Genomic DNA, 24336 nt, shown 5'->3' with positions numbered 1-24336 from the left:
GGGTAGATCTGGTGCTTCATTGGTGATGTGGTGGTTAAACTATATTTGTTTTATTTATTAAAATTATTTTTAAGTTAAAAGACTAAATTACCCTTAAGTGACCAAAGTTAACTGAAAAATTTAACCTAGTTAGTGGTAAAGGACGAAAGGTGTAATGAGTTTTCCAAATAAAGGATTGTGACTGTAATTATTGAAGTTAAAGGCTATCCATTGCAATTCAATACAAACATAAAGGACGAAAAGTGTAATTTACCCTTATAAATAAACAAAATAATAAATAATTAGATATTACATTAACTAAAAGTTAATATTTGATGTATTAGGGTTGTTTTGCTTATTCTAACAAGCTAATTAGATTGTATTTTGGCACCAAATAACATATGAAACTGGAAAATCTCATCACAATCAATGAGCAAAGAAAACTTATTAAACTTATGACAGTCAATGGCATCCAAGATAAAACATAAAATAGCAATAGCAAGTCTAGGTGTAGCCATAGCTACTGTTGAGTTTGACATTATGCTATGAAAACAATTACGTGAAATGGAATGATCAGAACTCAATTAACTAAAATAAGAAACATTAAGGTAGCGTTCGTTTCATGGAATGGAATGGAATGGAATTAGGAAGTTTTTCTTTGTAAAATTGATCTTGATTGGGGGAGGGAGGAATTTGAAATCCTATGAATTTCTTTAATCAATGAAATTTGTGACTATTTCAACATTCCATTCCATTCCTTCATTAAAGTGAAGGATTTCTAAGGAATGTTGAAATAGTCTCAAATTTCATTGATTAAAGAAATTCATGGGATTTCAAATTCCTCTCTCCCCCAACCAAGATCAATTTTACAAAGAAAAACTTCCTAATTCCATTCCATTCCATTCCATGAAACGAACGCTGCCTAAGAGTTTGTTAGATCAATTATGTTTTCTTAAATTCGTTTATGTTACTCAAATGATGGTCTTTACTTGTTATCCCAACCGTCAATTTTTTCTTGACCCACAACCTTGAAGCAAAAGTATCACATAATAGCTACACAATTTCATGTTATACGTAAAACTCTAGAAGTTGATTAAAATAAAACTAATCCCAAGAGAAGTTCATAACTATACCTTGTTGGATCTTTTGGTTGCCATATCCAACCAATTTAATAAACTTGCAGTTTTTGTGTTAACATGTTTTGATATACAGGTTATGTTCAAGGTGACATATTTAACCCTTTAGCTAAAGGTGCTAAATAGGTCGACTAACCAATCTATTTAACCTATGTTCTACAACCAGTTGACCCGATTAGTACGTCTACTACTTCATTACTACCCATTAACCAACATTTAGATGAAGGGGTTATACGGATCATGTTTAATTTTACATGATTTTAAATGCATATCAACTACAAATATGCGTGAGTTAGCGTTTAACAATTGAACATTCTAACGTCAATCCATAATTCTAACAATCTAGCACAATTCACATCGTACTTGGAGTCCAAACATGCATATATTGATTAAGTAGGCGCTTTTGTTTTTTTAGACTTCGGTTCTTTAATTATTTTATCATATCAAGTAACTTAAAGTGTTTTCTTTAACGGCCAACATAAGAAATCTATTAGAAATCTAGGGGTATAGGAAGTAAAAAAGTAGGAGAATTTTATTAATTGGCAGGGGCAATTTAGGATCAAAAATAAAGATTTTTTTATTAGAAATCTAGGTACAATTAAAGTAAATTTTGGGCAGAGGAAGTCCAATTCGTAGCTCACATTATAAAACAGGGGCAATGGAAAGATAAAAAAAAAACACAAATAAAATAAAACATTTTTAATTAAACAAGATAAGTTTAAAATTTGAAAGAGGCGAGGAGAGATTAAATAAATGTATAATAGATGTTAGTTTGTAATTTATAAAATCGCCTTGAGGCTAGTAAATGGTTTTCAATAGCAAGTACAGGGTTAGGTTAAGTGTACCTCTCTCCTTACTTATCGTATCCTCACTCATTAACTTTTTTAAGATAATAACTTTTTTAAGAGCTTCACAAACACTTTATTGGAAAAAAATAATGATACATAAGCCTTTTTAATAACCTGCAAATATTCTTGTTAATGTTAATATTTTTTGTGGAATCCAAGTGACAATTGTTTATAAACTAATGGGATTCCTCACGTTACACGACGGGTCTCGATCTGTACCAGCTCGGCTTGTTATATAGTATTTGTAATGAGTTGATATGATTTGAGAACCATAATCGTATCGTTATGCTTTAATAAATCATAGATGTAACGTTTTATTGAATCGAATATGTTTTAGAGACAGTTTTCGGAATCATATAACAAACTATGTAGGAATAACTATCACACCCTGATTTTCTGGTGGGCCTGGACTTGGGTTATATGCGTGACGATTGATATCAATAATCACAATGCACAGCGGAAGATGGGATTTTAAATTACATATTACAAAAGTACAAACAAAAAGGAAAATACAAAATTATTACAAGTTGTTTGTACTTAAAAGATCCTTAAGCAGATCGAATCATATAAATAACACTTGAGACTAATAGGGTCTTTTTCTGTGGAGTCGCAAATTCCAATATTTAAAGACCGAGCAACTCCAGGATATTCCGTACTTGCTATGTAACATGCGCTTAGTCTTTTGAAAATACCTCAGTTTTCACTTGTTTTAAGCATTGTAAATGATTACAAGAAAAAAAAGTACGATGTTGTCGACACTATGGTGTCATGTGTTACTTTTCTTTTTCACTGTTTGTATGTTTACTTTTTTACATTTGAAGTTCGACAATAATCTTCTGTACATATGATGTTTTTATATAAAATGTAACCTTGTTTTATCAAGTAAAAATTCTAATTCTAGCGAAGTTTGGGATTTAGATTTGTTTCTTCGACTTAAAAGCATGTCAATACATATATAAATCATCATCATCATTATACCCTGTATGAATAGAGAGACTGCTTCTAGTGAGACCCTCGACTCGATAGTAGTTTTGCATCAAGCTTTGGACACAAGGCACATAACAATCAACAATTGAAACAAATTCTGATTAGTGCATCCGCCCCTTATCTTTTGGCTATCAACACCACCACATGATGCATGATTAACCATCACCCTCTTTTAATGTTATTTTTACGAAATTAGTAAAATAACGTTAAAAGTTGTGCATTTTCACTTTTGCTCCCCAGACGCTCACACATATATACATTATATGTGCATACAGCAAACAGGGCGGTGCATTCCTCTTTGACGATGCCCATCCGCAATGGCTAGTCATTTAATCTTCCTCTTCCTATACTAATAAACGAAAATCTTTTTTTTTTTAACATGTGTCACTTTCTGGTGCTTTCTCATCTTATTTTTGCTATTTATCTCTCATCTTAAATCTTAAATAATAATAAATTTTAACAAAATATTAGATACGAATAAATGTTTAGATAAGAATAAACGTTTATTTTTATTATGATCATACTAAATAATAATAATAATAATAATAATAATAATAATAATAATAATAATAATTTTAAAAATCTTTTTTGAAAACGTGTCACTTTCTGATGTTTTCACACCTTATTTTCCTATTTATTTCTCATCTTAAAAAATAATACTTTTAAACAAAATATTAGATACGAATAAATATTTAGATAAGGATAAACGTTTTTTTATTATGATCATATTAAATAATAATAATTTAAAAAAAATAGATAAGAATATAATGTTTATTTTTATCATAATTATAGTAAATAATAATAATAATAATTTTAAACAAAAAAAAATTCTATACTCCATTCAAAGAGAATTTAATTCTTGATTTAGTAAATTACAAAACTCGTCCTTTATGTTGACACCAGATTGCAAAGTGTGTCTTTTGTCTTAAAAAACTACAAAAAACGTACTCGATGTGTGCAAACCCTTGCATATTACGTCCTTTAGCCATAACTCGGTTAGTTTTCTTGGTTAAATCTGGCCAAGTAGACCCCGCATAAGGGTATTTTAGTCATTTTACCCTAGACACTTAAATAAATAATAAAAATACCCCTTTCTCTTCCAAATCTCACTCTCCTTCCTCAACCCTCTCTATCTCGCTGTCTCTTTGTAGAATCTGGGGCACCACCGCCATTACACCACCACTGCCATCACACCATCACCGCCCAAAGCTCCTCCGCCATCACACCACCACCATCTCGTTCTTCTTCCCCTGCACAAACGGTGGCACAACAGTCTCCGCACAGCAGTCAACGACAATCCCAAATTCATTTTCGCTTTCCCACACAAACACTCACTTTCATAAACCCTAATAATCCAATTTCATCACACACCCACACAAGCAGTCTCCGCAACAGCGACGACTGTGCGAACAGTTTTCCAGCGTGTTCGTTAGGCGGCAGAGAGATCCGGTCGGGTGGCCAACGATGTGCGTGTGGTGGCAGTCAGCAAGACCAAACCTGTATCTTTCATTCGACAAGTCTACGATGCCAGACACCGTTGTTTTGGGGAAACTATGTCCAAGAGTTTATTGAAAAGGCCCCTCATGTCCTTTTTCTAATCTATTGAATATGAACATTAATAGTATAGTATAGTATTTTTGCTTCCATGTATGTAATCTAGTGAGGTTTTTGCAGCTTCCTCAAGACATTGACTGGCACTTTATTGGGCATCTACAGAGCAATAAAGCAAAATCCCTAATTGGTAATCATCCTTTGGTAGAGAGAGATGTATCTATATAAAATATTAGCTTTGCTTGAATCTTGAAATTGGTCCATCTATATTGAAAGTGAGTGTTTGTGTGGGAAAACGGAAAGGAATTTGGGGTTGTCGTTGACTGCTGTGCCGCCGTTTGTGCAGGGGAAGAAGAACGAGATGCCGGTGGTGCGATGGTGGTGGTGCAACGACGGAGGAGCTTTGGGCGGTGGTGATGTGATGGCAATGGTGGTGTAATGGCGGTGGTGCCCAGATTCTACAGATAGATAGAGAGGGTTGAGGAAGGAGAGTGAGATTTGGAAGAGATATGGAGAAAGGGGTATTTTTATTATTTGTTTAAGTGCATAGGGTAAAATGACTAAAATACCCATATGTGGGGTATACTTGGTCAGATTTAACCATGAAAACTAACCGAGTTAGGGTTAAAGGACGTAACGTGTAAGGGTTTGCAAACGTCGAGTACGTTTTTTTGTAGTTTTTGAATATAAAGGACACACTTTGCAATCTGATGTCAACATAAAGGACGAGTTTTTGACGTTGCAATCATAAATCTTGACGTTGACGTTGGAACACGCGATGGTGAAATTGAGTTAACGACAAACTTAACACACGCCTTACAATATGTAACTTTGACGTTGGAACGGCGTGACGGTGAAATCGAGTTAAAGACATCAGCGATACTATCTTTATGTTTAGGTTTGCTCGCTCTAGAGCATAAAACGTGTCGCCGATTCGTAATTATTTTGTCACCTATTTTTTCTTTTTGTGAAGTACCCAGACGGGTTCCAAATCCTGCTAGTTGTGCGTACTCCTCATACATCGCAATTGCTTGTTCTATCGTACTAAATCTAGCTTTCACATGTGGTTTGAATCCGGGAGGGACAGTTGGTGTCCAGTACCTAGTCACATTAGGAGTTTTGTAACACCTCGTAAAAACGTGTCCAATTATGTGAAGACACGTGTCCTAAACCCTAATCATGTGAAATGGGTTTGAAGGACTAAAGTTGTAAAACGATGAAAATATGAAACCAAAGGGACTAAATTTGTCACCATGCCAAACTTGTGCCTCTGAATGACCATACATAGAGAATATATTCTTAAACGAGTGATTAATTGGATATAAGAAGCCGTTTATGAAAATAATCGAAAGATTAAAAACTACAGGGGTTAAACGTGTCAACATGTTAATTCTTACCTCTGAGTAACCTTTTAACGAACCCGAGGCTTTGTAATATTCAAATATACTCCCAAGAATAAGTGATATAAATTTCACGAGGTTTCATGATCGTTATGTGTTGTTTACGCGAATTCCCAAGAATTAGGGTTTAAAGCGTCAACGAGACAAAACTTTTGTTTCCAGAGATCGTTTAACAAAACCGGGCCTAACGGTGTTTGGTTGTACTCCCTAGATCATCTACAAACTAACTACAAGGGCCAATTGTGCTTAAAATGAAAGATATATTGCATTAGAAGGTACAGGGACTGAAAGTGACAAGTTTGAAACTTGTTTTGCTGGTAAGTGGTGTGGTGGCATTGCGCCACAGCCCCCCTTTCACCGTGGCGCGCGGCGACGGCCTTAATTTGACAGAATTCCTTGGCCAGGTGCAGGTCACCTTCTTCCTTGGCCTCCAAACAAGTCTAACTCGAATTCTATGGACATTTGATGCTTTTTAATACCACTTTGGACACTCGTGAAGATCCTAATACCTCCCTAAACACTTGTAATGATCTGGTATATGTCCCAAACACTATAAATAGGCTCATTGTGCAGCCATTTCACTTGCACCATTCAAACAATCACTTCTCTCTCTAAGTTCAAGTGTTCTTGAGCATTTCTGGAGGTTCCTGATTCAAAAGGAAGCTCATCTTAGTAGAAAAGATAGCTAGGATCCTTTGTAAGTGTCTTAGCCCCCTTCTTTAGTTTAAAAACCGAAAAGTCAAAGTTATCATAATCTGACTTTGACTTTTGGTTTAAACTTAAATGGTCCAGCCACTGTCCGAAATAAATGTGGTTATGTGACCATAATTAGGTAGGTGATTAACCCTTAAAAGGGAACCTTCTAATTATTTCGTTTGCCTAGTTAATTGTCAGGTCAAACCATTAAGTTAAAAAGTCAAACTGACCAGAATTTGAAATAATAATCATAACTAACAATGCAGAGGTTATAAATTATATTTTATCACTCTAATAACTTGATAATTAGTATTAGAACATGTTTAAGCATGTTCAACCCGACAATTATCAGTTTAGGGTCGGTTTACAACCGAAAGTCGCAAAAGCTTGACTTTTGCTTTGACTTTCAGTTCTGACCCGATTGAGCTTAATTCTTCCATGTTTTAAGCTTCCATTAGGATCACCTTATGTTGTAGTATAACCCTCTGGAGTTATATTGCCTAGTCCTTAGTATTCTGAATTATATGCTAATCTCCGTTAATATGCTTATAAATGCCCATTTTACCCTTTTGACATATAAACGAGATTTTTGAAAATGTGAGAGGACAAAAACCTTCATTATTGATATATAAGTATGTCCCGAAAATTTGACATCAGTTCCTGGTCTCAAACAAAAGTTATGTTCGATATCGTAAATTGAAGCTTTTTATTAATTTAATTACGCTATCTTGCATAAGTCATATTTAAACATAGGTTTTGACCCAAAACTCATTACCTACTGTTAAGATATTATTTTTAGGGATTTTTAGGATTTTTGGTCATATTACAACCTGTCACACCCCGATTTCGACGTGTCTCACCGGTGGGCCCGGTGGGGGATTACTGTGACGTAGTTGGCAACATTATAGTCAAACCACACAATATATATGAATGCACAGCGGAAGCAATAAGATAATGTCTTTCAACATTTAGTGTAATATCAGTGTATCACCATTGTTGAAATAATAATCCACAGGGGATCAAATAATAATATCAAAAATATTGTTCGACAGACTTCAGGCATCTTAAGCTTGCGAGACTTCTAATGATGCTAAGGAGAAATCCCAGCCAATTACGCCTAGTACCTGCATTTAGTCTTTTTAGGGAAAATACGTCAGTTTACACTGGTAAAATACATTCAACTGACACTTTTGTAAAATGTTTGATAAAATTGGTTTAAATGCTCAAGGCACAAACTCTTTATAACTTGGGATAATTTATAATCAAATCTTGTAAAGAATTACATGTTACTATGCGTTTGGTCGCCCGAGTCGTGTCGGGTTAAAGTTTAATAGACACACCACATAGCATATAACACCGTGGCGGGTAACCAACGGCTACACTTTTATAGTTATAGACATAATGCCGGGTGTACGCCTACACCGGGATGTCAAGGTCGTGGCCATTCGTAAATGCTGCCAAGGATATCCGGGACATGGTCATTAAGCCCCCAAAGGCTTTAAGCCAACAAAACAGTTTTTAAACAGGTCACATTGATAATACCCAACTACTAATGAGTTGGGGTCAATTGCCCGACCAAGCGGTATTTTAGATACCGTAACCCAAGCCCGTATAACGGAAAATAAGTTAAAAGTATTTACCTTTGCAAGTAAAATCCTTAATTGAGTAAATCACAGATAGCTTTTACTGGTCTCCTATTCTGGAACGAAGGTTTTAAAATAACCTATTAGAATCCTAACGGGTCTTTATGTTTGCCGTAGCTTGGACCGGTCGGTTTCAAAGGATAGTTACGGTTTAATCGCGTGAAAGGCGAAAACCGTGAATGGAGTGTGATTTTGACCCAACAAGTTTGAAGACTTGTTTTATATGGGTATAATAATCATACTCTGGATTTTTGGGGTGAAAACCATATTGTTTGACCCGTTTCGGCTAATTTATGTAAACTAGTTACATAAGCCGAACCGTGCGCGCAATAGGCGCAACGGGTAACCGTAAGAGTCCTACACTGTTTTCCTAAGTCAACATGCCTTAAAGAGGTTGTGGTATCATTAGGATACCTTCCATAATGCCTGTAACGAGTTTAAGTTCATATTATGCCCCGTAGGGGTATTTTGGTCTTTTTAAAGATTATAAAAGAGGTTTTAGAGTTCTACAGGAAATATGAGTTTCCCGAACAGTTTATAAAGTCTAAAATACTTTATTTATGATTTAAAATCCGTAGCAACTGGAATCGGGTCAAAAGACCTTGTAGAACTCAAGTTATGGCCGAAAAGGGCATATTCGGTATTTACCGAACCGTTGCCATAACCGCAGGTTATGAGCAGGTTAAAAATAATTAAAAATCCCAAAATATTATTTTACAACAGTGAGTAAAAGTTTTGGTGTTGAAATCCGGGTTTAGATAGGCGTTATGCTAATTGCGCTATTTAATTACTAAAGTTTCGCAATTTGCGCTATTTAGCATAACTCCTATTCTGGACCTCGGATTGACATAAGGGACATGCTTAGAAATCAGTAACCAAGGTCATGATCCTTTCACGTGTCCGAAATTCCCGTTTTAAATTAAAAAGGGCGTTACGGTCAACTTTTAAGCATTTAACGGAAATGTGTAAAAGACTCGGACAAACAACGAACCGGTCACAGAGGTTTATACCATCATGTAACCTGGTCCTAAGAGAGTCCTAAGGCATTTTCAAACTTTAACGGGTCAGAACTGAAGTCAATGCAAAAGTCAAACTTTTGCGACTTTCGGCTCCGAACCGGGTCAAAACAATAAATGGTTGGATCAAACAAGCTTAGACTAGTTTACATACTTATTATCATGTTTTATGAGTGTTCAAACAGGTTACATATCATCTACATTACAGATTATGCAAGAAATCGCAAAATGACATTCCTGTTGACTTTTTCTAAGCACGTTTGACTCGACATTTGATCTAGTTAGAGTGGGAATCAGAGGGTGCCCTTTTAGGGGTTTAATGCCCACATGATTACCATCATATAACTGTCTTTGATTCGACAAACCACTGGACTATTCGTGATTTATCGCAAAGTCAATCGTTAATTACGACGGATTGACTTTTAGGCTAAAACTATTGCAAAATGAAACCACAAAGGGTTAGGCAACTTACAGAAGCTTAGTGCACGACTTAGAATGATAGAGGAAAGCTTTGGAGCTCCAGAAGTGAGTTAGAATGCAGGTTTGAGTGTGATTTCACTTATGTGCAATGTATGTCCTTTTATAGTGAATTTCCAAGCACAAGATCATTACAACTCAACCTACAAGGGAGTATGGATGATCAGCAGGTGGCCCTTGGTGCTAGGAGGCAAGTAGAGGGCGCCCATGCTTCATTTATTGCACTTTTGATCGTTCACAACTCCAAACAACAAGTCTGTCCAAAGTTTCTGCATCTGGGTGGTTCACGCGGCCCGCATTAGATTTCATGCAGCTTGTACGCGGGCCGCATGAATCTTCATGTCAGACGCGTATCCACAGGTGGCTCGCGGCCCGCTTCAACTTATTGTTTCACTCAGGCGGGCCGCCTGAGGCCTGTTTTCAAAGATTTTTAAATCTTTTGTAATGATTAACCGAATCTTTGTAATTAATAACCTGACCTTTCGGGTTTGAAGGGGTAACTTTGCGATTTGGCCCTCGGTTAATTACAATTAAGGGCCTCGTGCCATTTACCCGCACTGTCAAGTCCCCGGTTAATTTAATTACTATCCGGAAAGCCTTAACTTTCATTGTTGACGCTTTTAACCCCTCTCGTACGAATTTGATCATAACTTTCTCGTTTTAAAACGGAACTTCGCGAAATTTATATAGTACATTCTAGTGAGCGTATTTTACTGTTACAAAGCCTCGGGTTCGTCAAAGGGTCACTCAGAGGTACAATTAAACATGTTGACACAGTTAACCCCTGCAGCTTGTAATCTCTCACTTTCTTCCGCGTTTCGCTTCCGTACGATCCATGATTTATTCGTTTGAAGGTACGAGCATCGTTTAGAGTTACTTTAGAGTATATTTACCCTTTGTTGACATTTATAACCCTCGAATTTACATACTTTCAAGGTTTGTCAACTTTATTCCTTTATTTAATATCTAATGCCACGTGTAAACTCATGACACGTGTTAACACATCATTGGACACAAAATTTCGAGGTGTTACACAAACTGACCATATCATTGAGTTCTTGTGTAATTCGGTAAATGACGATAATACCCTTTTCATGCATAAAATGAGATTAACGAATGATTTGAATGCCAAACCTTTTCCTACTGATCTTATATATTAAATAAATTATTTTAAGCATTTAAGACTGATCAAAATCTCAGATTTCCATAAACATCTTAATTATCGTCAGTTAGCGATTTTTACGCTAACTAAGTGCATAGTATGGTTTCAAACCATATTTAACACCTAAGACTTGTTACCTACTGAATTTTTAAATAAATTTTAATATTATTACAGTAGGTATAAGTCATGAACTCAGACTTCCAAAAATGTCCTTAAAAGCATATGTGAAATGACCAAAATACCCTTCCGGGGCATAGTTTGGCCATAAATGGTAAACCTCACATACGTCTGATATCTTACTAATGTAATGTGATAAAATAAATATTTTTACTGAATGTTTTAGACCAGAACCTCAGTTTATTATAAAATCTCTTTTATAAACATTAAAATGACCAAAATGCCCCTACGAGACTTAAATTGGTTTTAAATACTTTTTGGGCATATATATTAACATCCTACTGATGTATTAACATATTCTAAGCATACTAACATATGAGACTCGTATGTGATTCATTTGGTTGCCCGTTACGCATTTACGCGTTCGGATCGGTTTATGTAACTAGTTTACGTAAATTTGCCGAAACAGGTTTAACCTTATCGTTTTTATCTCAAAATCCAGAATGCGTTTAGTTTACCCATATTATACCAGTATCCAAACTTGTCGGGTCTAAATCACATTCTATTCCGGTCACCGCTTAATCTAGCATATCGTACCGTTTCTAAAACTTTAAGTTAGCCGGTCTAGGTCCATGACCTAATTAAGACACGTTAGCATTCTGAATTGGTTGTATATTACCATCATTCCAGACTAGAGCCACCCGGTAAAAGCTACCTGCATTTAATTAGATTGGATACGACTGAGTTATTTTGCTGTGAATCAAGTATTAGCTCAGGTAAATACTTTTAACTTATTTTTCCCTTATACGGGCTTGGGATATGGTATTATAATAATACCACTTGGTCGGGTATGAAATCATTTAATCGGATTGTGATTAATAAATTTACATAACCCGTTTTAATCTGTTTTATTTGATAACATAAGCATTGGGGGTTAATACGACCGTGTCCTGGATATCCTTGGCTCATTTCATTCGACCTATGCATGGGGTGTAGGCATACACCTGACAGATGCAAATGCTAATATAACCCACATGTTGGGGATAACTCATTTGTGGGTTCTATAAGTGGTGAGTCGGTTAATCATGACCGGCTTCCAAACCGGCCCCATATGTAAGACAAACATGTAAAACTGTATACAAAATTATCTTAAATAATTGTCCCAAGTATTAAATGGTTTGTGCCTTGTGTACTTAAATCAATTTTCATAAACTCTTTTCAAAAGAGTCAGTTAATTGTATTTACCAGTGAAAACTGACGTATTTTCCAAAGACTAAGTGGCAGGTACTACTCGTAATAGGCTGGGAGTTGCTCGGTGTCGAAATAGAGGATCTTGCAAATCCTTAAAGATGCCTTAAAGTCTGTTAAACTTCACCTTATACATTCTGTAAAGATCCACCTGTGGATTTGATATTACAGTGTCGTCTATATTAAATACTTTGATAATTTCAGACATTTGGGTTTGTAATACTATTTTATATTCCAAGACTTCCGCTGTGCTATTCTGTGTATGTTTGACCATGATGATATCAACTACGTCACGATACTCCCCACCGGGCTTACCGATAATATGTGGAATTATCGGGGTGTGACAAGTTTCATATACGTTACTCGCAACCGACTCTGCACAATTTTATTAAAAAAATACGTTAAAAATGTTATATACATACACACAAGCGAATCAAACTAAAAAACATGAACTGTGCTTATGTGTATAACTAGTGGAGTAAGCTAAAACAATTAATTGTGAAAAAATTACTTTCTTCTCAATCGAACGCTATACACATGAACTGTACATATTTTAATTAACCTTTAAGTTATTTAAATTCAAACTACACTATCAATTATGAAAAGACACCATAAGTCAAACCTGTTCATTAACAAAAATTATGGTAGACTGAGGTGCATCCGATTGCAACAAGGATAACAATGCTGAGTGTCTTCAAAGGTTCATTAACAAAAAATATTCTATTTTCATGCAACCCGCGTACGTTATATACATATGTATTATCACGTTAGCATGTGTAGATTATGCAATACACATGTGTACCTTGTGTACATACACATATGTATTACAGAAACATGCATGTTTAAGCTTAAAATATGTGTAATTCAGACCAAGATAAAAAAGTCATGTGTTAACTGGCATCATGGTATTACCAAGAGTAGAACGTCATGTTTAAGATTAAAATATGTGTAATGGATGCCAAGTGGTAAATATAATGACCACCACTAATTTATGACAGAGGCTACTCGAGTATGTTGGTTCAGTCCCCAAGATTATACACACAACTTACGTACTCAACTCAAGTTTACTGATTGCAATAAGGACAACAATGCTGAGTGTCTTCAAAGGTTCATTAACAAAAATTATGGAAATTAATGGTCATACGATACACACTGGACGATCCATTGTTGTAACGAAAACATTATCGTTAATCGGATCGTTATCCTCATCAACGTTTTCGTCGAAATTGTGATTATTAATTTCTGGGTCGGCCATGAATGAAAGAAGGGAAGAACTGATCGATGATGAATTCTGGGTTTAAAAAGCAACTGCCGACGACGATTAAGGTTCGGCAGAATCCGCATACAATACCCAGTCGACGACGTTAGCAACTACCGGCGATGATAGCAATTGCCGACGACGATTAAGGTTCGGCGAAAGTTATGTGGTGCAACTGATTGATGATGAAATTCTGGGTTTATGAAATATGAAGGTTACGTGCTCTTGATCGATGATGAAATTCTGGGTTTATGAAATATGAAAGTTACGTGCTATTGATGTTAAAAATCGAAATTGAATTTTGGTGAAGATCTTGAAATCTGGTGATTTGTTATTCCTTTTAATAATTATCTTCTTAAAATATAAAAGATATTGTGGATAATGAATTAAAAATAGGAAATATGTAACTGAATTCAATTATTAAAATAATGATTTAAATCTATTTTTTTATATAATTACAATCCTACTCTTAACAACTAAAAAGGAAATCAAGGGTCCAGATCAGTTCACACAATTCACTATGAAGATGTTGTTCACAAATGAACCTAATCATATATATATATATATAGATATATATAATGCACGGTATGAAGATCAACCTAGTGGGTTCGACTCAAGTGAGGACTAAATTATGGTTACGCCTACGTGGCAGAGAATGAAGACATGAAAAAAACAATGTTAACAATCTCAACAATAAGAATGAAAGTGTCACTATCACGACGATTATGCGTTTTGCTGTGCCAACCACCATTTGATAGTGACGAAAACATTAGTTTTGCTAATATAAGCACCCAATGATGTGATAACACATTAGTCGAGAATTACTATTGCTTGCATTTCCTGTTACTTTTTCATAAAAAAAACATATATTTATTATCACACCGAATAGTGATTAGGGGGAACGGGGCACTCTGCGGGGATGGGTGCGGGGAGTCTAGTTCCCGAGCGGGAACACTGCCGCCGTCACTTCGAGGAGGGTATTCGGGGAGGGGGAGCGGTGTGTGTTCACCGCACAAGATTTCATGTTTAAAAGGTTGGGCAACGTGTACCTTGGGCTTACATACTTGTACACACCTAAGAGGGGAGTGCCGCCATCAAATTAAGATGTGAGGGGAGTTTAAAAGGGGAGTTGACGTGACATAACCTGATTGGATGTGCGTAAGAGAGGGAACTCCCCTAAAAGGGGAGTGCCCCTCTCACCCTTACATAGAGACTGACAAGTCTAACAAATTCTCTTTTGTAGAGTAATTCCAGTGGTGATTGACAATTCAAGTCCAAAAAATGATCACCAGATTATTCATTAAAAGTTCATGCCGATGATCAATAATCCAACAGGTATTTTCTTCTTCTTCTTCAATAAGCTATTCGCGATAACAATAATATCAAGTATCTTATAAAAATATCAAACTCATTATTATAAAAAATCAGAAAATACCATAGAGTTCCGTATCTTATGAGATAATGTTTAACACATCATCAAATACGTATATAAAAACATTATACTTCCAATTGTCAATACAAACAAATATTAAAAACAATTTTAAATTTGAAATATCCCAAAACCAATCTACTTTTCCCTTTATAAACCAATACCTCCACCCCACCTTTTCACTTCCATCCATCCTCTCTCCTCAATCCTCACCTGCAACATGAAGCTTCCTTCAATGGCCACACTCCTCCTCTTCACCCTCTTCACCATCTCCACCGTCTCCTCCGCCGTCGACATGTCCATCATCCGTTACGACACCACCAACTGGCGCACTGACGAAGAAGTCAACGCTCTCTACGAGTCATGGCTCGTGAAACATGGGAAAACGTACAACGCTATTGGAGAAAAAGACAAGAGGTTTGAGATCTTTAAAGATAACCTCCGTTTCATCGATGAACATAATTCTGGTGACCACTCCTATAAGCTTGGACTCAACAAGTTTGCCGATCTGACTAACGAAGAGTACCGTGCAACTTATACTGGTGTCAAGATTGTTGACAGTAAGAAGAAGTTGAACTCGGTTAAGAGTGATCGGTATGCTTTTCGGTTAGGTGATTCCTTGCCGGAATCAGTAGATTGGAGAGAATCTGGTGCTGTCACACAAGTCAAAGATCAAGGAAGTTGTGGTAAGTTGTGTTTCATAGGATCTTTGTTTTATTTATTTATTTTTTAATTCTATTTTTCGTTATAAAAAAAGTACATCATGATTAGCATAGTACATATACAACTAAGTAGCATATTGATTGATACCAGTACGTGTCTTTTTGTTTAGATTGATGATGATATCCCTAAATTAGTGAATCTACTTTTTATATACGGATACAATAATACTAACAGATAAAAATAACCATAATTAGATCATATATTTATGGGAAAAGTTATATTTTATGAATTTCAGGAAGTTGTTGGGCATTTTCTGCCACGGGATCGGTGGAAGGGATCAACAAGATCGTGACGGGTGATCTGATCTCAGTTTCTGAACAGGAGCTTGTTGATTGTGATACATCCTACAATGAAGGATGTAATGGTGGTCTTATGGATTACGCTTTTGAATTTATTATAAAGAATGGTGGGATTGATACCGAACAAGACTATCCTTACACTGGTAGAGATGGTAGATGTGACGCTAACAAGGTTTGGATTGTGTTCTTCGTTGAATCCTTTAGCGATTTGTTGGTTTGGTTTGTTTCTGATGATGTGCATTTGCTTTGTGCAGAAAAACGCAAAGGTTGTTACCATTGATGGTTATGAAGATGTACCGGTTAATGATGAATCGTCGCTCAAAAAGGCTGTTGTGAACCAACCTATAGCGGTTGCTATTGAAGCCGGTGGCAGGGATTTCCAGTTTTACACTTCGGTAATACAATATATACATGATTTAGATAATCACAAAACGCATAAACGAATCAGGAATCGTAGTAATATTCGACTCGGTTTTAATGTATGCAGGGTATCTTCACTGGTTCATGTGGAACAGCTTTGGATCATGGTGTGCTAGCTGTCGGGTACGGGACTGAAAATGGTAAAGATTATTGGATAGTGAAGAACTCATGGGGTGCGGAATGGGGAGAATCTGGTTACTTGAAGATGGAAAGAAACATTAAGGACAAAACAGGATTATGCGGTATTGCAATGGAGGCATCATACCCCATCAAGACCGGTGATAACCCACCAAACCCTGGCCCAACTCCACCATCTCCGGCTGCACCCGAAGTGGTATGTGATGCATACAGCACGTGCCCTGAAAGCACAACCTGCTGCTGCATTTATGAGTACTATGGCTACTGTTTCGCTTGGGGTTGCTGTCCGTTAGAGGGTGCGTCTTGCTGCGACGATCACTACAGTTGTTGCCCACATGATTATCCCATTTGCAATGTCCGACGTGGTACCTGCTCAAAGGTAAGTTCATGTCTTTATCAATCTTATAATGTTTTGTTAAATTATAATAAGATGTGACAGTATGATTAATGTGTGATGGATCATTGGATTGTAACAGAGTAAGAACAGCCCATTGGAAGTCAATGCAAGCAAGAGGATTCTTGCAACACCAACAAAGTTGAAGAGGAGCAGTGCCTAAGTTGATGGTTTACACGAAATCCGATGTTACTTTCGTTCATCGGATTCGATATTTGTAAATATTGTTGAAGTATTTCCTATATCACCATTTGGATTCCTGCTATTTGAACAATTTGCTATTCTGGTTGCAATCATAAATCTTGTTATTGGAGTTGTTGTATAGTACATGTCATTTGGTTTGAAATTTGATTCCAAGTTTCCAACTATGTTGATGAGATGTGTTTTATAAATAGATATTTTATCATTTGGGTCAGGCTGCCATGCCCATGTTCCTTTGCTTTGGGTGGTTGTAGTCTTGTAGATGGATTTGGGCTTCGAGGTCATAAACTGGGCCTTTCTATTTGGGTTTCTAGTCTTCAGTTCTAGGCTTGAATTTAGTGGTTTGAAAGCTGACCCGAAAGTGGTCATGCTTTCAAACAGAACCGTCGGTCAACTGGTTTGATATCGGTCTAAGAGCTCCTCTGTTGAAACTGGGTTAAAAACTTAACCTAATAAATTAAACCTGTTGAAACCGAATTAAGAATCCTACTTGAGTTGTCCCTGAGCAAACTTCATAAAGGCTCACAAGGTAATCTCATCATGCCTACCTTCCAAAGAAGATTGTTAATTCATTGTAAAGCAAATCACAATCTCAAATCCATATGGGAAAAAAAATATGGTTACCGGCACTTGGCTAAACATCGCCAAAATCGATCAACACCGATCCAAACATGTCACAGACATTGTACATCAATGCTTGGTTTCACAATGACAGTGGCAGGCAGGATATTCATCATTAATTTTCTCTTGTAGTTGAAGGAAAGTGACTCTATCATCAAAAGAACTAGAGGATCTTCATATCTTAACTAGCATGTTGGAATCTTATCCTTTTAAGAAGACGATTGGGTTGGGGGTGGGGAAAAGTATGGACAAACAAACTTCCATTCAAAGCTTGCAGACGCATACGATTGAGACGACAACCAAGGTATATGAAACTTCCAACATTACATGACTGAAGAGTATCCCGATCAAAAGTATCATGTTTCATATGATGTTTCATTCGAACTTGTTACTAGTCATTATAAGTCTAACGAACAGGTAAGGCTTGTGGGTATGGTTGCCCATCAAACCCATGCACCCATCCTTCACATCATCTCCATAGTGGCGGACTCGGAAATTTTTCTATGGGGTGCGGGATATTTTTAAAGATTTTAGGCCCCTAGGTATATAAAAAAATCCGGTTCATATCGGGTGGGATCGGGTCAGGTCATGTAAAACAAAAGAACGTCAAACTAAAATTTATATAACCATCTAAAACACGTCAAACATCATTACATACATGTTTAAAATTGTGCCTACGGGTTTTATTTTTTTAAATCTATGCAAACCATCATATATAGCTACTTTCCTAATGGTTCCTCTTGAGAGATCCCGCCAAAACTTCACTACTCATGGTTCCTGTCACATATAATTTTCAAGCCCTAGTAAAGTCTAGAACAACAAAAAAAAAAACATCAAAACAACAAAATAATGCTACTAAAGTCTAGAACAACAAAAAAATCATCAAAACAACAAAATAATGCTACTAAAGTCTAGAACAACAAAAAAATACATCAAAACACACAAAAATTCAAACCCTTCTAACACATTTATAACTCTATTTCTCCTAAAAAACCAAATAAAACAACAAAAAAATCATAAAAAAACGAAGATACCTCGTTAAATTTTGAATTCCGGGTGATGGGTGGCCGGAATCAAGCTTTTCCTGTGAGAATACAGTCGCTGTCGTCGTGCCCGTTGACTGCTTACGTGCGTCGGTCACTGCGTGATCAGAAGAGGGAGAGCGGGAGAAAGAATTGGAAGGGGCGCTTGGGTTGGGTTATTTAATTTAACTTCAAATATAATTGGGTTGGGTTAATTGGGCTTGGGTTACAATGGAATATTTATTGGGCTAATGGCTAAATTGTTAAGTGAAAGTTATTAGGTTAAATTGTTAAGTAAAGTGGTTAAAGAATAATTATATAAATTAGGTTATATTTTAATAAAAATCAGTGTTTACAAAATTTTTCTTATAAATTCATAAGATTTTTTGTTCAAGGGGTGTGGTTGAAAATTCCAAGGGGTGTGGTTGAAAATTTTCAACGGGTGCGGTCGGGATTTTGTACGAAATTTAACCCTAATTTTTTTTTTCAAGAGGTGCGGCCGCCCACCCACACCAGTAGGTAGGTCCGCCCCTGCATCTCCACCTAACCACCTTCCCCTCCATCCCCATTAAAGGGGGGTGGTGTTCCATTGTTCCCCTTCATACCCTTCCATAAATCAAAAGAGAGGGAGAAACAAGAGAGATAGAGATGTGTGTAGCCAGGGAGATGGGGGAGAAATCCCCGAAGTCAATTAAACCGAATGGAGGGGGGCGGTGTTTCCCTTCGACACTGACGTCAACTCTTCCCTCTCCGACCCTTGCCGACCCCCATACCCCATGGACTAAAGAGTAAAGACTAAAGAATGGAACTCTAATTCTTATCTTCTTGGATTTCAACAAACAAGCACACTTGCATACTATGTAATTTGAACTCAATCAGGACTAAGCGCATAGTAAAGAATTCTAAAGGATAAAAAAAAAACATGTTAATTATAGTATAACCTAGGGACTTCTTTATAATTTACCCCATATCAAGAACTTTCTTGTCTTGAAGGATCACATTAGGCATTACACGCATGCAACACACAAATTTTGACAAATGTTTGAACAAGTCAAAGCATGAACACGGTATAAATTAAGAATTTATAATTATCGTTATAAAATTAATATATTTAAGATTAAATCTAGAAGAAACTTAGGATTTCGTTATATTTTTAATAATTGTTTTTGGCATTTATAAGAGAAGAACAAGTCAACCATGGAATAAAATTCGACTCAACACCCACTGGATCCAACTTGATTTGATTATTTATATACATGGTAACATGACTAGTTCCTAACTATCAATCTGAAGATCTCTCATCTAAATAAAGTCAACTACCATTTCATCTGATCTGATTTCTTCCAAAACCTCACACAAATCAGCTCCTGCCATGGTCGGTGCACCCATCTCCTCCACTACCACCATGGATACTAAATATGCTCCACCTGCGGGACCATACGCTACCCCAGCCGCCGCACTTTCCACGGTCCAGTCATACAATCCTTCAGCCCCACCAGCAGCCGCCTCTTACTCCGCCATGCCACAACCTGCAGCCCCTTACCCTGCTGCCCCCTACCCTGCATCAACCTACACAAACGCATCGTCTATCTATCCTACAGCTCCAACTGCTTTAACCACATCTTCCCCTTTCCCATCATACCCTCCTAATTCAGTTTTACCATCTTACCCTCCAAATTCAACATATCCTCCTTCTGGATCAAGCCCTTTTCCGGGATTAAACACATACCCTCCAACTTCTGGTAACATAACTTACCCTCCTAGCACTACATATCCACCATCAACCACCACATATCCACCGCAGACAACATATCCACCATCAACCACCACATATCCACCGCAGACAACATATCCACCACCAACCGCCACATATCCACAGCAGACAACATATCCACCGCAGACAACATATCCGCCATCCACATATCCACCACAGACAACATATCCGCCATCAACATATCCACCACAGACAACATATCCGCCATCAGCTGCCACATATCAGCCGCAGGCAACATATCCACCGTCAGCTGCCACTTATCCGCCACAGACAACATATCCAGCACCACAAGGTTATCCTACACAACAAACAACCGGAGCGTATCCACCACCTCCATCTGTTGCAGTGTACCCGCCACCACCACCATACTAAAAATCTTGTTTCTGGTACTTTTTATCACTGAACTGAATAAAATGCTTCTATTGAGGATCACAGTATTTGATTCACCTTTTATTATTTGTGAATATGTTATTTCAATTGATTGGTATGAATTAGTTACAAAGCATGTATAAATTTGTGTTTATTTGTTTCCATCATGATATCTTTTAAATAGGAAAAGAGATTGTTACCGAACAAAAAGCTAAGGCCCTCCTCCCTCATGTGACTTATAATCTATACGATCATGTGAATCATCCATCAGCTAACTTTAGCTTGCAGAACTATTACAAAAATCTAATCATTTAATGGTATGGTAACAACAAGAGGTGAGTGGTTGTGCAAGTGTACGTTCAATTATTCATTGACACTTTATTTCACAAGTTCAACAATCATCATACATTCAAGATATCCTGTTCAAATTTGGATGATTAATTGAGATTAAACAGATTAGCTTATCATATATTATAGTTTATAACAAGTTAACAACAAAGATCAAATTCCATAAGAAAAATGCCATCAATGCAGACCAAATTTAGCAAGCAAACCAGGCAGAATACAGAATACACAAGACAGAAGCATCTAATTATAAAGTTAAAAACATGACTGTATAACAAACCAGCAAATTTCCCTACTCTGGACCATTTCCTGCTCAATGACATGGGGAACCACCGCTGAAGCTTGACCACTTCCTGAATGCGCACGACACTAAATTTCTCCCAGCAATAAGGCCAAATCTAGCCTTGAATGATGTTGATCTACTACTACTGCTGGAAGCAACATTACTAGCTACCTCAATTTGGTTAGCTGCAGCAGGGTTTTCATCTTGACCACCATCACTAACCGCATCCTGACTCTCAACTTCTGTAGTGTCCAAATTCACAGCCAACGACTCCCTGCTAGCCCTCAACCAACCGACACCATCACCCGTCACTCCACGACACTTCTTCACCTTAACTTTCACCAAATTCGGACACCCACCTGCAAGCGCTTCCATTCCAAGATCAGATACAGGGCAACTCTTGATGCAAAGCTTCTTCAAAGCTGTGCATTTTTCAGCAATGCAGGAAATCTCAGCATCCCCAACCGTTTCACTCCCGCATAACGCCAATCGCTCTAGCTTCTGGCAATTCGTAGCTAACAGCTCTAAACTAACACGAGTACAATCAACACCAATAAGCACCAACTCTTGAAGATTGACACAGTATTTTGACACACCAATCAACCCATCATCGTTTATCCTATTCGTTTTCCAACCGTCAATATGAAGCTTCCTCAAAAGCTTACAATTCTCAGCAACAGAAACTAAACCTAAATTCGAACAATCTGGTGTTTTCAAAATATGCAGTATTTCCAAATTTTGACAATGTGAAACTGCTACAAGGCCATCATCACTCATCTGCAGCCTTTCCAGATGAACCTCTACCAATCCATCCACATGATCACTAACCAACTCCAGTAACCTATCCCAGTCTCCAGAACACCTAAACAACTTCAATGTCCTTAAATTTTTCGATCCGATTATCAACGGTCCGAAACACTGTGCATTATACAGATCCTTTAAACAAATAAACTTAAGAGACAAAGCAGCTAAACCTGGTCCAATGGGCTCCACTACACCACCATTACCAACGCCACGTAACCGCTTAACCGATAATTCTTCTAACAACGAGCAGTTATTAATCACAGCGTTGATTCCTTTAGCACCAAAAGCACACGATCCACACGAAAACCTCTTCAAATTATTACAATTCTTAGCAAAAGTTTCCATACCTATATCCGTCAATTTCCGGCACGATCGGAGCTTCAGGCGCGTGAGATTCCGGCAACGCTGAGAGATTAGAACAAGTCCGTCGTCTCCGATGCTTACAGATCTACGGTCGCATTTCAGAGAGAGTTTGGTTACCGAATCGAATCGAGAGAAGAGTGATGTCACGACGGAAACGAGTTCCGATTGTGCGTTGAGAGTGAGACGATGACGACTCTGTCCTTCGATCTCCAGCCACCGGCGGCACACGAGTGAGCATTGTTTCCGGTCGCCGGAACTGAGAAACTGGAAGATGCACGCGAGACACGCGTCTGGAAGAATCGAAATATCTCCGCTAACCGTAACACATTCTTCGTCTTCAACGTCTTTTTCCGTTAGAAATGAACGTAATTCCTTTGGATCTTCGTCCGGCATCGATCTGCGTAGGTGATCGACGGAGTTATCTCGACGTCGGTTGATGACTCTGCCGTTAATTGACTGTGATTGGCCCATCCACGGCGGAGATGAAACAGTAACTGTCTCCGGCGACGGTAGCAACTGCAACCGGCGATGGGTTGTGGAATTGAAAATGTGATTTAAACACGGATTTAAAAAATTATATTATGTGTTGGGGTGGGGGTTGTATAGGAAAGAGAGTTGTGAAACTATGATGAGGGTTACAAATGTATGGTTGGGATTTGAGGAGAAATGCTTAAGGGTGCAAGTGGTTTTGATTATGGATGAGTATGATAAGGTGGTGAAGACGCACACACTGGAACGAGAGCGTGACTAGCGTGACTATGACTGTTTATACTTTATACGGGATTCAGGAGATGTCAACATGTGACGGAACATATTGTCATGATGTTTATAAACATGATTATTTTTAAATTGGGAAGTTTGTTTAAAAAATAAAAAATTGAGGGTTTGAGTATTAAATTATTCTTACGGGGGAACATATAAGTGTTAATTAATTAAGTCTTAAACGGCGGGGTCACACCCCGTGACAATCAAAACGGGTCTAAAATATAGAAGTATCAAATTAAGTATTATAGCTCTCAAATTTGGGTCTACAGTTCTAAGCATACACTATAACATGGTGTTAACGACCATATATACATGTGTTATTATGTCAAGTTGATAGTGTTTTGAAGTTGGCATCGCCTTATTTGTTTAGCGACCATTTTAACACAATAGTGCAACTTTGGCAGCACAACACATCTGAATGTATTGTATTTTTATCAAAAAGGAAAGAAAACGACTACTCGAATAAGTATTTTACTAGGTGTTGATCTGTGGCTTTAGAGGTGGTACGTTTTGAACCATAAAACATTGATGGATGTTATGGTTTTAAAGACTCGATATGTTTGGATCACTCTCATCAATAATAACAGTAAATATATAACAATCTCTCTTTGTATGTGTTTAAACAAGCTGCAACTTGATAATACTCGTTGTGTAGGCTTCATGCCTTGAATGTCAAACCTTTCAAGATGAAAAAGAACACACGCTAGTCCAACTAGCGTATGTATTGAACTATATCAATCGAGCATACGTTTGTTGTAACCCACATCAGGCCACATGCGAAAAATGCACATGGGAAAGGTGCTTTGCACAAGACATGAATTTTAGCTTGGACCGATGAGATTTATGTTTGGTATGTAAGAGAAAGCAT

General features: G+C 37.2%; 3 protein-coding genes across 3 annotated transcripts; 2 read left to right on the top strand and 1 right to left on the bottom strand.

The window, feature by feature from the left end:
* The first annotated feature begins 15111 nt into the window (after positions 1 to 15111).
* On the top strand, positions 15112 to 17327 carry LOC110879387 (low-temperature-induced cysteine proteinase). The gene is made up of 5 exons (XM_022127834.2): positions 15112 to 15633; positions 15906 to 16141; positions 16224 to 16364; positions 16457 to 16906; positions 17004 to 17327. The coding sequence occupies exons 1-5, from the start codon at positions 15168 to 15170 to the stop codon at positions 17082 to 17084; spliced, it is 1374 nt and encodes a 457-aa protein (XP_021983526.1). The 5' UTR covers positions 15112 to 15167; the 3' UTR covers positions 17085 to 17327.
* Positions 17328 to 20137: 2810 nt separating this feature from the next.
* Positions 20138 to 20911, top strand: LOC110879385 (adhesive plaque matrix protein-like). The gene has a single exon (XM_035977109.1). The coding sequence runs from the start codon at positions 20138 to 20140 to the stop codon at positions 20909 to 20911; it is 774 nt and encodes a 257-aa protein (XP_035833002.1).
* A 485-nt stretch (positions 20912 to 21396) lies between these two features.
* LOC110879384 (F-box protein At1g47056) lies at positions 21397 to 23322 on the bottom strand. Its single transcript, XM_022127831.2, has one exon. The coding sequence runs from the start codon at positions 23172 to 23174 to the stop codon at positions 21567 to 21569; it is 1608 nt and encodes a 535-aa protein (XP_021983523.1). The 5' UTR covers positions 23175 to 23322; the 3' UTR covers positions 21397 to 21566.
* Between the last annotated feature and the right edge of the window lie 1014 nt (positions 23323 to 24336).

This window comes from Helianthus annuus, chromosome 9, assembly GCF_002127325.2.
Source record: "Helianthus annuus cultivar XRQ/B chromosome 9, HanXRQr2.0-SUNRISE, whole genome shotgun sequence".
NCBI classification, from domain to species: Eukaryota; Viridiplantae; Streptophyta; class Magnoliopsida; order Asterales; family Asteraceae; genus Helianthus; species Helianthus annuus.
The sequence above is the reverse complement of the archived record's forward strand: the minus strand, read 5'-3'. Positions and strand labels throughout refer to the sequence as shown.

What these genes read in the sequence shown, in the direction of transcription:
- LOC110879387 (XM_022127834.2), top strand. Translation starts at nt 15,168, where the DNA reads ATGAAGCTTCCTTCAATGGCCACACTCCTCCTCTTCACCCTCTTCACC. An exon ending in GTAGATGTGACGCTAACAAG is followed by an intron (nt 16,142 to 16,223) that starts GTTTGGATTGTG and finishes TGCTTTGTGCAG; the next exon opens with AAAAACGCAAAGGTTGTTAC. An exon ending in GACGTGGTACCTGCTCAAAG is followed by an intron (nt 16,907 to 17,003) that starts GTAAGTTCATGT and finishes GGATTGTAACAG; the next exon opens with AGTAAGAACAGCCCATTGGA.
- LOC110879385 (XM_035977109.1), top strand. Translation starts at nt 20,138, where the DNA reads ATGGTCGGTGCACCCATCTCCTCCACTACCACCATGGATACTAAATAT.
- LOC110879384 (XM_022127831.2), bottom strand. Translation starts at nt 23,174, where the DNA reads ATGGGCCAATCACAGTCAATTAACGGCAGAGTCATCAACCGACGTCGA.